The 15776-nt window shown below is 34.9% G+C and overlaps 1 protein-coding gene across 1 annotated transcript; it reads right to left on the minus strand.

Annotated features, from left to right (window-relative positions):
• Positions 1-4822: 4822 nt before the first annotated feature.
• LOC149156715 (pinosylvin synthase-like) lies at positions 4823-7051 on the minus strand. The gene is made up of 2 exons (XM_089438455.1): positions 6825-7051; positions 4823-5946 (listed from the first exon to the last, which is right to left on the minus strand). The coding sequence occupies exons 1-2, from the start codon at positions 7006-7008 to the stop codon at positions 4952-4954; spliced, it is 1179 nt and encodes a 392-aa protein (XP_089294581.1). The 5' UTR covers positions 7009-7051; the 3' UTR covers positions 4823-4951.
• Positions 7052-15776: the final 8725 nt, after the last annotated feature.

A 15776-nucleotide genomic window follows, 5' to 3' on the forward strand; every position in this document is an offset into this window, starting at 1 on the left:
TCCTCAAAGTCGTTCTCCAATCTATTCCAATCTACCAGCTCTCAGGGATGGCAGCCCCAAAAACCTCTTACGCAAGGATGGTGGAAATTTTTAAAAAGTTCTTATGGGGAGGAGCCTAGAAAGTAAAGAAGTGGGATTTGGTATCATACCCAAACCTAACTAAGACTAATATGGAAGGAGGTTTGGGTTTCTGCGACCCCTATACTCTGAATCAAGTAATGGGAGCCAAAGTATAGTGACATTGGATAAGAGGCGAACCCGACCTCTAGAAAAAATATGGACACGAAAATACAACATGCCAAATCGAACATAATATATCCTCGTATATCATGACCCACCTAAAGGCTTAGCAATTTTGAATATGGAAGTCGAAAACAGAGATCTCATACAACAACATGTCTTCTAAGATATCAGAAATGGGAAAACGAACTTGTTCTGGGAAGGCTCGTGGCAGAAACAAGGTAAAATTCTTGGGAAACAGGACTTAAGCGACCTCTTTCTGTACACAAATGGAAGGAACTTCCATACGGTAGATCAATATTGGAAATAAGAATTGTTTAGTGAAGGATGGAGGAAATTGAAGGAACAAATGGATTGGCACCAGGCCCTTGATTCAGAACAATGGAACCAGTTGGAAAGGGAACTAGACTCTAGGAAACTCTCTATCCTAAATGGACAATACTTCCTAAGATGGGGATATACTATAAAAGGCACTTGTAATATTAAGGAGGCATATGATCTCAGGATAGGTCAGAAATAGGGGCATCACAATCTCATTTGGAAAAAGATTAGGAAAGGAGGTTGGTGACCGAAGGTGGTCTACTTCTTATGGCTAGTTTGCAGGGGTAGAATTCTTACCTGTGGCCAACTTCAACAAAAGGCTATATATGGACCTTCATATTGCATCCTCTGTAAACAAAAAAATGAAGATCTATAATAGATGCTAAACTGATACCCATTTGCTGAGAAAAAATGGCAATAGGTGGAGGATCTCTTTGGAATAATGAATCAAGATAAGCATAGCATTCAAGAAACTATCCTCTTATCATGAACATGACTCTTCTAAACCCAATCCTCAACAGAGCTTGGGGGCTCACCTTGGGGATAACTCTATGGGTTATATGGAAAGAACGGAACCACAGAATCTTTAAGAATCACCCTCTTCCCTAGAAAGTTGATTCGGAAGGGATCATCTAGAACATACGGGAAACAATCATGGCAGATAAATGACACCCTGACAACTGGAAAGTGGCTCCCCATGAGGTTAGAATTCTTCATCGTATGAACCTATCACTGGTGATGATTGCCCCAACCTCCTGGAAGCTCAACACGAGGGGAATGGACTCACTCAATTACTTCATTGCCCCCTAGAGGGATTCATCAATTTAAGTTTTGACGGAGCATTGAAGGGAAACCCGAGTCCCGTAGGACTTGGAGGCCTCTTGCAAGACTCTGGGACAAAAACCCATATGAGTCAGCTCAGTATGAGTATATCCTTGAGAGTTACATTATCTCGAACCTTCCCATTATATACTCAAATATTATCACAAGTCGAAATGAAACATAAAACTTAAGAGCATCTTGAGAAACGTAGGTTTAGACATCATGCATTGCATAGATTTCAAGGGGATGTAACCAGATATATTTAATCAGACAACATATATAGTATGCTTACTTGAGAAGTATTAGTTCACATGAGCTAGGGTAAGAGTTTAATATAATAAACAATTTATATCTCTCTCGGCATGATTCCAATCACAGTACAAAAAATTCATAATGGTTTCAATGATGATGTGCAGTCAAACATAATTATACATAGCAAATTTTTCTATGATGTGTTGGGGGATGTTACATACTATTTACATCGGCACTCAATTTAGCATTTGATAGGAAAGAGTAGATAAAAAATTCAACCTACTCATAAAGAATATTATTGGAACTGATTCTTCATCATTAGTTACTAGTGACAACCCACAACCACTGAGCCAAACCCTCAAGATAACTGAATGAATCTACTTAGAGCTTAAGACTTAATCCATGTTTTGTTTTTCAACTTAGTTATACTTGATAGTCCATGCAATGCTATTTATATAGTTTTTCCTTACTATTTTATGTTATATGATTATTAGACAATAGAGCCAATATCAAAGTTTTGAGTTTATGCTACTAGTTTGGTTACCTTAGTACAGGTGGCTTCAGTGGGGAGAAATACCATACCACGTGGGTTCATATTGGGGGATATATATTGAGGAAAAAATAACATAATATATTGGGGGATATATAGGGGGTAAAGGATTTTTATATTGATATGTATAAAAAATGGACCTCAAAATTAATCAAAAAATATAAAAGGGTATAAAAAATATTAGGATACCTACAATATCGAGTGAAAGTAGGGGTTTTTTAAATTGGGAAGGTGTATTGGGTTCATATTTCTAAGGGGTTAAATAATGTGATTTTTAGAGGTATTTTCCAATATGTAGTCAAATTAAGGGTATTGTTTAGTATAACACGAACGCACGCAATATGTTAGAGGTTCATTGAGTGAAGCCCCCATGCCTTAATGGGACCTGTAAATAATGTTTATATTGTACCTTGGTCTTTTTCTTTAGTAATTTTAGTATATTTTTTCCCCTCTTCTACATTGTGGGATATGTAGTTGATATTTATCAAGTTTTAGTAGTGGCCAATATTGACATCTAGCATGGAGATGGTAGCATACATGATTAAGGGGAAGTCACAAAAAGAAAAGAAACATCTTTTACTTTTTTATGAGACTAAGTGTGGATGTGGATGATCACGAAGGTCATGTAGGAGTGTTCCACAACCTATAATAGGTGGAAAACATATTTAGTTGAACTTATTTCCTATAAATGTTTAGTCATTAGTGGTCACAATGGCATTATTTCTTTAGTAATTGCAATGAATTTGATATCCAACTAACTTTAGTAATAGTGGTCAATTTGATATTGAATTATCTCTCTGTTTATTTATGAAAGTGGAGTGGTGTTTTGATGGTAAAAATTTAAAATTTATAAAGAAGTACATAGCCTTAAAACTATAACATTTTATTAAGAAAGAAAGAAATATACAGTGAAATTGTATCCTCTTGGAATTTAAAACACATTTTGCTAACCATTAAACTTCTTTAAATTACATATCCTTTCTTTAAATTATAAATTATAATGTTAAATAAATAAGGTACCACATTTTTAAAAATAATGTAAATATCTAAAATTTTAAATCCATATTTCGTGGATGAATGGGTTTTGAATATTCCAGGAGAGGAGACTAATTCAGAATACATACTCCAGGAGAGGAGACTATAATTCAGAAACGTGTGGATTTTGAATATTCATACATACTCCCAGGAGAGGAGAGTGTAAATCAGATTATCCATCAAGTCGGTCGGTGTCAAGAGGAAAAGGAGGAGTTTACGTACGGAACCAATTAAACACGTGGAATATTAAAATAATTACATGTCCATGGAAAAGGCATCAGTGACGTACGTACATGGATGGAGGAGTTTACGTACGGAAATAATTACATGTCAAGTCTTAGTCTTAGTCTTTGACGTCCTCCCTCCTCTGGTCAAATTTGGAGGTTCTGTTCTCCACCGTCAATATCAATAAATTTGGCGGTTCTGGACACTCAATATCAATAGCAATATCAATATGAGGCGGTTTTCAACTATGCCGTCCTCAGTCCTCTTGTGGTCAAATTTGGAGGTTCTGTTCTCCACAGAGATCGCTTAAGATCTCCTTTCCACAATTTCAATTTAGTGAGGGTGTAAAATGAGTAAATATATTTTATGAACTAAATATCAAAAATTTTATTTAAAATTTGGAACTCTAGCAAATCGAAGTTATGCTTTCAAAATAATTTTTTACATTCACTCATTTTTTATTTTGGGTAGTTATGAATTTTATTAACTAAAAATCAAAAATTTCACTTAAAATTTGGAACTATAGCAAACAGAAGGCTTCAAAAAGTTAAGTTATGCTGGTACGTTCAAAATATATTTTTTTAACGTTTACTCATCTTTTATTTTGGGTAGGTATCAAATTTCCCTAAATTGAAATTAGGTAATACAGTTTGGTTCTTTTACAATTTGGTAGCAAAATATATTTTTTAAAAGGTTTGTACCTCTAAAAATTTGGTTTTTTTTTTGCACTTAATAGATCCTAGATTATGATGGATCTATGCTGGTTTGATATTAGTAATGTGAGGTGTATCATGGGGTAAGTGTTTTGATGACTATCTTTCTCTTCTTAGTGATTTAATATGTTGTGTGAAGGAATTTGAAGGGAAGAAGTTAATCTTGAATAAGTGGGAAGTAGTACTAGCAGCCGTGTTGTTGGTTTTGATTTAGTAGTTGTGATTATTTAGATATTTATGAGAATGGATTTATTATGCAATTGAATTTTTAAAAATAACAATTTAATTAAAAGGAAACATTATAGGGAGAGTAATCAAATTTAACCTTAAATGAGAGACCTAGCAAGTATATGATATTTCTTCCATGCCCACTAATTTGTCAACTTAAATTTATTAAAAATGTAAATATGATATTTTTTCCATGCTAGTAATTTGGCAACTTAAATTTTGTACATACTTCCAGGTTAAATAGGAGAGAAAGGATTAGTCATGGCAAGCTTATGAGATTTTTTCCTACACAACAATTTGTCTACTTAAATTTATAAGAGATGTACATACTTCACCCTTTAAGATTTGCATCTATGACCTTTTAAGAGGAAAAAAAACACATGTGAAGAATCATTAAATCCACTCAAACTATACATCATTATAATTATAATTATAATTATATCCAGGTCACATAATTAAATTTACTCCTGAGTAAAAATAGATAGTTGGAGAAACACTCTATGAGCCTGCTCACATTTATTCTTAACATTAGCTACTTCGATTCTGTGTGAAAGTAGTTTAATTGTTAAAGGGGAATGCTCTTGAGAACAATTGTTTCAATGGTGAGGCCCGGCCCGAATCCAAACAGGACTCCCATTTCCAACCCCTCTCCGCTGGTTGAACATCCGTTTTGTCGAGACGCCTTCCTCGTCTCATCCAATATGAAGTGGACGCAGGCACTGGACATGTTTCCGTACTCGCTCATAACGTGCCTGGTGGGTATCAGTTTTGTGGGATCCAGATTGAGCTTGGCCTCCACCCGATCAAGGATGGCACGTCCTCCGGGATGAACAACCCAGAACAACTTGTTCCAGTCGGATATTTTGAACTGACTGAACGCCTCCACCAGACAGTTTTCAATGTTGGCAGAGATAAGATCCGGAACCGCGCCTTTGAGTTGGAAGGTCAGTCCGACCTCTCTCACCTTCCCACCGATGGCTCCGTCGCTGTTGGGAACAACTGTCTGGGATGTCCAAACGATTTCGAAACAGGGCTTCTCCACTTGAGGGATGGGATCGGCTCCCACGATGAGGGCAGACGCACCGTCGCCAAACAGAGCTTGCCCCACCAGGCTGTCCAGGTGAGTCTCGGAGGGTCCACGGAAGGTAACGGCGGTGGTTTCACTGCAGATGACCAGCACCCGAGCTCCTCGATTGTTTTCGGCAAGGTCTTTCGCCAGTCGAAGAACGGTGCCTCCGGCGAAGCAGCCATGTTGGAACACGCCCACTCTCTTCACACTCGGGTGCAGCCCGAGCAACTTGGCTACCTCAAAGTCTGCTCCGGGTAGATCCGGAGTCGTTGTGCTGCAAAATATGAGATGAGTGATCCCAGACTTGGACTGCCCCCACTCCTGAATGGCCTTTTCAGCAGCCTCTTTTGCCAGCCGGGGCACCTCCATAGCCAACATCGCCTGCCGTGCGTCCAACGATGGCACCTCCACGAACGCGCACACATCGGGATTCTTCTTCAGAATCTCCTCCGTCAGGTACATGTATCTTTGTTTTATTGCTGACCTTTCACCTGCATGCAGCCATATGTATGATGATTAGAAAAACTAACATCATTTTTGTATCCAAAATCTTGAATGATAATCAATAGTTTTAAGTTATAATCAACTTAATATCTGGAAAATATTATTTTTCTAATAATATTAAAAATCTTTATAATTTAATTAAATTTTTATAATATTAAAATATAAATATTTATTTTTTAAAACTAAATATTATATATAATTTGAATTAACCAGCATTAAATTAATGATAATAATAATTTCACATATAATTCTACCTTAACAATAACTAATTAGAACACTCACTAAATTTGATAAACGATTACCATATTGAAATTTAGTTATGTACGTGATATAAAAAAAAACGTTATAGTCACTAACTAAACCATTCCATTCCGAGATTGTAATTTAATTCAATCATTTAAGTAACTAAACCATTCCTATATTGTAATTTAATTCAATCATTTGAGTAACATAATAAAAAGTGACAGCCACTAAATTTAAATTTGAAAAGTGACGCCGACATTGAAGCAGTGCAGATTTCGGAATCTCTCACTTGTTTGTTTGACTCTAAATCTGAAAAGTGACGCCTAACATTGAGGCAGAGGCAGAGGCAGTGCAGATTTCGGAATCTCTCACTTGTTTGAGTCTAAATTTGAAAAGTGACGCTACGCTAATATTGATTAAGTATTGCAGATTTCAGAATTATAATATTTCTTCTTCACATTCACATGAAAGGTTTTTGTAACGAGAATAGAATAATACTTGTTCGCATGAAAGAAAACAGGTTCAGGTTTTTGTAACGAGAATAGAATAATATTTGTTCACATGATTGATTCATGAAGAAACAGAAACAGAAACAGAAACTGAAACTGAAACTGAAACTTACATATTCGCTTGAACTTATCCTTGAGCTCTGTGTTATGCTCGTTACCGGTGATTCGAAAGTAGTAATCTGGATATGTGCTCTGATCCACAGCATTGGGTGGATTGGCAGTGCCGATAGCAAGGATCGAAGCGAAGCCATCTGCCCTCTGCAACTTCCTGAAACCTTCAAAATCAACGCCCCCCATCTCTGCTATGCTATGAGGAGGTTAAGCGTAGTACCAAACCCTGGACAACAAATCTCAATATTTACTTTACTCTACTTTACTTTGTTGGTCGAATAGCTATAAGAATCTCTAAATCTATAGCTATTTTTATACTCATATAAATCATTATTATATAATATAATGTATCAATATAATATAATGGAATGGAATGGACCAATTTGTCCAATACCATCAGCTTTTACAGTCTAATACCATGGTTTATTAATATCATAGTCTACTATGATGGCTTGGCTTATCATAACAATAATGCTTTGTTTGAATATCTTGGGTCAACATCAACCATATCACTTAAAATGGATCTCTCTCATACCATGGCTTCTATAGTCTAATACCATGGTTTATTAATATCATAGTCTAATATGATGGCTTATCATAACAATGCTTTGTTTGAATATCTTGGGTCAACACCAACCATATCACTTAAAATGGATCTCTCTCATGTTTTCTCCTCTTTTTACTGGACACACTTCACTTATTCCTTTATCTTATAAATTATTTCACAATAGAATTGTTATAAATCAAAATCTTCAATTCAAGAGGATATAAATAATTACTTTTACTTTTTTGAAATAAAAATCTTTTTTGTAAGAGCTAAATCCTACCCCTTTATGGAGTACTAATAAGTCATTCTAAGTGCCATTGCTTTACTTGAATAATGGTGATGACTTCCAGTAATAATTGTCATGCCTATTGATTTGACAAGTAAATTATGATAAAACCTTTTATTGTTTTAGGAAATACAATAAAACAATTATCTTATTATCTATTTTAATTCATTTATCTTTATTGTTTTTAAATTATTTTAGCATTTCTTAAATTTAATTGTTTTCTTTAAATAAAATAAATAATACATTTAAATTTATAAAATTAATGATATATCTATATAATTAAATCTACTTATTTCTTTTAACATTCTATTAATGGTTTTCAAGCATGGGTGGGAGAACATGAAACACGTGAAAAAGCCTTTAGGATATTCATTATATCTCTATGAAGTTCCTTTCTTTTCTGTATTTAGTTTGTTTATCCATGAAGTTCATTTTGGGCATTGGTCTCTTGAGTATTGGAATGATTGTCTCTACTTTTAGAAATTGTTGATGTTAAAATAGTTTAAATGATGTTTATATGTGAAAAATTACAATGAGATTCAATTATCTACTTTTAGAAATTCTTGATGTTAAAATAGTTTAAATGATGTTTATATGTGAAAAATTACAATGGGATTCAATTATCTACTTTTAGAAATTGTTGATGTTAAAATAGTTTAAATGATGTTTATATGTGAAAAATTACAATGAGATTCAATTATTGATTAGTTGAGTGACAGTTTTAAAAAACAAGTATGTCAAACTACTCATTGAAAGTGGAAATATGCACCATGAAATATATTTATTTTGAATAATAAACTAATCTTAAATTTTATAAAAAATTATAATATTATTGAGCAATATTTATATTTTAATTTATTGATAAGTAAAAATGAATATGTTTATCATAAAGCCTATTTATTAATATTATGATTATAAATATGTTTTATAGAGTCAAAATATTAATAAAATGTGGGTATTTTTATTATATATATATATATATATATATATATATATATATATATTTTTTTTTTAAGGTTTATAAAAATATTCTAAATATCATGTTTTATGGTTTCTAATGGTTTCTAATATTTCGGAATCATTTTCTATTGATACATTTTATTTTTAAACCGATCAACTAAATAAAAATATTTTAAATATAATATGTTAGGCTATTTATATTTTGTAACCATTTATTATTGATACATATTTTCAAATTGGGTAAAATTATATATTTAATTATAATAATAGAATTGAAGAATTTAATAAAAAAATATTAATTTACATAAATGTTATATGGTAGGTGGATCTATTAATTTGAAATTATATATATATATATATATATAGAGAGAGAGAGAGAGAGAGAGAGATATTAAAAATGATCATTTTCTTAACTATTAAATCTATTTAAATTATAATGTATAACCTATTTTTTAATTAAGTAAGATATGATTAATATTATTTAAGTTTTAAAGTTAATGTAAATGTCTAAAATTTAAAATCCATGAAACCTTTTAGAAAAATAAGGATGAGAGATTCTCCATCAAGTCGCTCTCAAGAGGTCATGCAACATGTTCTCACATACACCAGAAATAAAAGAAAATTATACACAACAATTAGATGGTAACATAGCAATCATATTTTATACATTATTTTATGCAGCCAAAGGATTTTAATAGTTTAGAGTCTATTACAATCTATTGTCGCTTCCATTCATACTGTTAAGATATAAATGGGCTGCATGAAAACATTATTATTGGAACAACCCTGGTGAAAATTCCATGTAAAAATATATAAATACCACGGATGATGGGACACGTATTCCAAGCTGAATGGTGAGCAAGACATCTTAGGGGGTGTTCATTTTGTTGTTTATGGCTAAGGAAATTGGAAAAGGCAATGGCTAAGACATTAAAGAGGAAAAAAGGTATTTTGGCACATTTATCTATGAAAATAATGGAAATTAGGAGGAAAAGTAGGTGAAAGGTCACATTTTGCATGTGAGGAGGAAATTGAAGGAAAATAATGGAAAATGAAGAAAATAGAGGCAGCTAATATGTTACAACTGTGGAGGACGAGGACACTACGCGGAGGAATGTACCAACCCGACTAGAATATTGTGCCCTTACTGCGAGCAGTTCGATCATGAAATGATAGATTTCCCCACATTGATAGCACAGATACGTGAGGGCAGCACAACCTACGATGACGCAAAAATTCCAAATGATGAGGGCCGAACCGCGCGAGGAAGACCCTAACGTAAACATGGTGCTCAGAAGTGGCGCAACTATAGGGGAGGATAAGAGGAAAGTAACCAAGGATGATGTCGGGGTTCTCAAGGAGGCAGATTTGGAAGCTAGGAAGAGCTTCATGGAGGTCTCTACCCTAGGTAGTAAGGATCAACCTGAGATCGAAAGGGATCCCTCGATGCTAACTACCTTTTTAGAGACATGCGTGAAATTGCTTCACGACAATAGGGCAGTTAAAGGATTACAAGAGTTGATAACTAGGTGCACAGGGTCGGGTGAACCTTGCGTGGTCCGAAAATTGGTTAAACATGCTTTGCAGACTGGGTGGGAAATGCAATTAACGACATAGATTGGCGACTATGAGATGGATCAGATCCTTCTGGACTTGGGCTCAGATGCAAATTTACTACCTAAACAGACTTGGGAGCGCATGGGCAAGCCCACACTACAATGGTCTCCTATTCAATTGTGGATGGAAAACCAACAGAAGATCCTGCCCATGGGAAGACTGTAAGGAATTACAGTAGACATAGAAGGCGTGAGCACCCAAACAGACTTTGAGGTAATGGAAATCGTGGATGAAAGTGACCCTTATCCTACGTTGTTAGGGATAGACTGGGCCACTGATATGAATGGGGTTATTAATTTAAAGAAGTGGAAAATGATATTTGAGAAGTCACTCCACGTAGTCATTCTGCTAGACTCGACTGAAGGACCACATTACACTGAACCTGTGTGCGACAAAGGAAGTGATGATGAATTAGATTGCATCTACAAAATTACTACACGAAATCAAGATTAGGTCAATCTGACTGTGGAAGGAAGAATATTGTGGGGGCATGCAGAGTCCTACACCGAAGATTCAGATGAGGAAGACAAGTGGTGGCATAATCGGTTGAATGGAGTAACCACGTTAAACTACAGTATGATGACTAAGTCACTATATTGCGTCAGAGCTCAGGATTGCGAACTGCCGATGTATGATGGGCTGACAGTAGTAGATGAATTTCTGACCAAGTTTGAAAGCGTGGTACCAAAGCACCAATGGTTTGATGCATTGAGATGGGCATTGCGCGCACCCCTTCACGTTGGTGGGGTACACATGAAGGAACCTTTGAAGATTGGCGCGGCTGCAGGCGCATGATGCAGATAAGATTTGGGAAGCCAGAACTATGAATAACTAAGAAATACGATGGACATGATGACCTACACATGCACCTTACCAGATGGGTCCAAGCCTATGGAGAAGAGCCTCAATTGGAGTGGGTACACTTATTTTATCATACCCTGGATGTCATTCCAAGGAACTGGTGTACTGAAACAGAGCTCCGATATGGTACAGGTGAATCGGATATCTTGTGTGAAGGGTTTTTGTTAACGTTCCTCTTTGAAAATCAATGGATGGATATTGTGGTCGACGCATTGTAGGTTGTGAAGGCCACTATTTTCAAAATACCACTGGAACCAGAAGAAATCATGTAGCCAAACTGGTTGCGACAGTTTAGCCAGGCCTTGGAATGTTATAATGTGAAGGTAGAAGATGATGAGGACAACCCTAGAAACATCAATATTCTAGAAACAGTGGGGAGTCGCGAGGTTCGCAGACCAGCAATCGAGGATCTAGACATCACCGTGCCACTGAAAACAAAACAAGTAAACATCGGAATGGAGGAAGAGTCGAAGTATGCAACGCTTGGGGAATATTGGGATGAGGCCACGATGGAAAAGGTCATTGAATTGTTTCGAGAGTATCAAGATTTATTCCCAACTAGAATCACGGAGTTAAAAGGGATCCTTGGCGACCTGGGAATGATGAAGATAACCCTAAAGCCAGATGCGAAGCCAATTAAGTAGCGGCCTTACCAGTTGAATCCAAAATACAAAGTGAAGGTTCGTAAAAAGTTAGACAAGATGCTTGTAGCAGGAATAATTGAACTAGTGGAGAAGTCCAACTGGGTAAGTCCTATGGTTGTACAGGAGAAGAAACAGAGAGGTGAAATTCGCATTTGCGTGGATCTCCAGAAGCTCAATGATGCATGTGTTAGCGATCCATTTCCGACGCCATTTACAGACGAGGTACTCGAAAATGTGGGAGGACAGGAAGCATACTCCTTTATGGATGGCTTCTCGGGGTACCTCCAGATCAAGATTATGCCGGAGGATAGGAGTAAAACAATGTTCGCTACAGAATGGGGCTGTTTTTAGTATACGGTGATGCCCTTTGGACTAAAGAATGCACCGGCGATATTCTCACGTGCTGTGGTAGCTGCATTCAAGGAATTTATACACAAGTTCTTAGAGGTATACCTTGATGATTGGACCGTATTGAGGCTGGTTAAGAAACATACCACGAGCTTATGGTTAATGTTGGATACTTTCTGACGGCAGCAGATTGTGCTAAACCTAAAGAAGTGTACTTTCCTCATCCCTTTCGGGAACCTGCTCGGCCATGTGGTTTGTAAGCAAGGTCTGATGGTGGATCCGACGAAGATCACTGTCATACTCAATCTACAAGAGCCGTGAAGTGTCAAACAATTGCGCACCACACTGGGACACATTGGTTACTATCAGAAGTTCATAAAAAGCTACGCATAGATCACGGCACCAATGGAACAGTTGCTGAAGAAGGATGCTACTTATTTATGGAATCATGAATGTAACAAAAGTCTGGAAATGCTTAAGGAAAAGATGGCATCAACCCCTATATTGGTCTTTCTGAAATGGGACATCGAATTTCATATGTACGTTGATGGGCTTTCACGTATATCCACGCAAACGCACTTTCTTATTAACAAAATTATTATAGATATGATATTTTTATTACAATCTTTAAGAAAACATTTAAACTTAAAACCCCATGCGCGCAATTATAACAGATGATGCATAAATTCAAAATATAAGCAATAAACAGATCCGTAAGAAAACACACAAATTATTCAGAAATTCTTATCTTTATTGATCTTTTCTTCAATACAACCAAATCTGCATTACAATGAAAAATTACAATGAGATTCAATTGTTGATTAGTTGAGTGACATGTATGTCAAACTACTCATTGAAAGTGGAAATATGCACCATGAAATATATTTATTTTGAATAATAAACTAATCTTAAATTTTATAAAAAAAATTATAATACTACTGAGCAATATTTTTATTTTAATTTATTGATCGCTAAAAATGAATATGTTTATCATAAAGCCATATTTATTAATATTATGATTATAAATATGTTTTATGTAGTCAAAATATTAATAAAAAGTGGGTAATTTTATTTTATATATATATATATATATATATATATATATATATATATATATATATATATATATATATATTTTCTAAGGTTTATAAAAATATTCTAAATATCATGTTTTATGGTTTTTTATATTTCGGAATCATTTTCAATTGATACATTTTTTTTTAAATAGATAAACTAAATAAAAGTATTTTAAACATTATATGTTATTACGGTATTTATATTTTGTAACCATTTATTATTGATACATATTTCCAATTGGATAAAATTATATATTTAATTATAATAATAGAATTGCAGAATTTAATAAAAAATATTAATTTACATAAATGTTATATGGTAGGTGGATCTATTAATTTTAAATTATGATGATGATGATGATGATGGTTAGACGGTAACCATCATCATTATATGTATTAAAAATGATCATTTTCTTAACCATTAAATCTATTTAAATTATAATATATAACTTATTTGTTAAATAAATAAGATATGATTAATATTATTTAATTTTTAAAATTAATGTAAATGTCTAAAATTTAAAATCTATGAAACGTTTTAGAAAAATAAGGATGAGAGATTCTCCATCCAATCGCTCTCAAGAGGTCATGTAACATGTTCTCAAATACACCATAAAAAAATTATATATATATATATATATATATATAGACACACACACACACACACACAACAATTACATGGTAACATAGGAGTGATATTTTATAGTTTATTTTATGCAGCCAAAGGCTTTTAATAGTTTAGAGTCTATTACAATCTACCATCACTTCCATTCATACTGTTAAGATATAATTGGGTTGTATGAAAACATTGTTAATGTAACAGCCCTCGTGAAAATTCCATGTAAAAATATATAAATACCACGGATGATGGGACACGTATTCCAAGCTGAATGGTGGGAAAGACATCCTAGGGGGTGTTCATTTGGTTGTTTATGGCTAAGGAAATTGGCAAAGGCAATGGCTAAGGCATTAAAGAGGAAAAAAGGTATTTTGGCACATTTATTTATGAAAATAATGGAAATTAGGAGAAAAATAAGGTGAAAGGTCACATTTTGCATGTGAGGAGGAAATTGAAGGAAAATAATGGAAAATGAAGAAAATAAAGGCCTCATTAATAAAAAGGCTTATGAGGATCAGTGGGCAAGACTTGGTCAGTTTAGTTTTGGAGCTCTCTCATTATTCTCTCTCTCTCTCTCATACTCTTGGTTACTTAGAGTTTTCTTGGAGCACTCTTGGAGGGTGTGGCATACTTGGATTCTTGAAGCAGGAAGGAAAATGAAGAACAAGAAAGCGCAAGAAGGCATCAACATCAACAACTACATCAGATTTTCTTGCAGGTACCGAGTTGCATGTATGATTTCTTCCCTAGTTTTGGCATGCATGGCACATGCATATGGTTTCTTGGTTATGATCTGTCATTGGCATGGAGGATTGCCTAGATCGACAGTAGATTGCCTAGCCTTGCCATTTCCTGGATAACCATGCTGATTGTGGGTTTACTTTCATTGCTTTGTTTTGGTTGGTTCTCATTTTTCCATAGCTTGGGTTGAGTTACTAGTCCTGGAAGCCCTGGTTGAACAAACGCTCTGGAATCCCTGTAACAATTTGGGTTGAGTTACTAATCCTCGAAGCCCTAGTTGGACAAATGCTCTGGAAGCCCTTGGCAGGTTGAGTTACTAGTCATGGAAGCCTTGGTTGGACAAATGCTCTGGAAGACCTGTATAAGCTATGGGTTGAGTTACTAGTTCTGAAAGCCTTGGTTGGACAAACACTCTAGAAGCCCTGGAAGGCTTGGATGGAGACCAATCTGATGATGGCTTTTGGTGATGTTCGACCGTGAGGTGGAATCACTGTTTGATGGGTTGAGGTGGGTGGCCTTTGGAAGCCCTAGATGCGTTTTGATTGATATGTTCTCTAAGATCCCACATTCATGCTTGGAATATGGCATGGGGGTGATTGGCTGAAGAGAGACTTAGTTGAGCCAATCTATGGTCGGGTGGAATGTGGTAGTCCCATCTTCGGTTGGTTCATTGCATTTATTAATGAAAAAATTCATTCCCTTGGTTTTCATTACAAATGTACTGATGTATATATGGATTTTGATGGCTGACATGTTTATTGTATTTCTGTTCCTATTATGTTGTTTATATGCACATTTACCTTGGAGGTTTTTACAGAGTGGTATCAGAGCATGGTTCAAACACTTGGACTGGATGGGCTCTATCATAGGTAAAATGAAGAACAAAGGTTAAATTTTAGACCTTTCTGTCATATATGTTATAACGTTTCTTCTGTGGAATATTAGAAGTCGAAAATTTATCCATAATGAAGGTAAATCTCACTAATAATGTGGTAAACATTTCAGATATTGGTTCACAATACTTTAGGAATTATGATCTAAGGAAGATGACCTTCCTGAATGCACCTTTAAATAGGTCACGTTGGCATTTGTGCAATAGCTTTTTTCTGCAGGATTTCAGAAGCTGACAAATCATCCACATTGAGGGGAAATATGAATGATTATGTGGTAGAAATTTCAGATATTGGGTCGCAATATTTTAGGAGATATGAGCAGAGGGAGTCGAGCCTTTTGAATGATCCGAAAATCAAGTCTC

Source organism: Pinus tabuliformis, chromosome 9 (assembly GCF_031772625.1).
Source record: "Pinus tabuliformis cultivar Carrire ecotype Pingquan chromosome 9, CPIR1, whole genome shotgun sequence".
NCBI lineage: Eukaryota > Viridiplantae > Streptophyta > Pinopsida > Pinales > Pinaceae > Pinus > Pinus tabuliformis.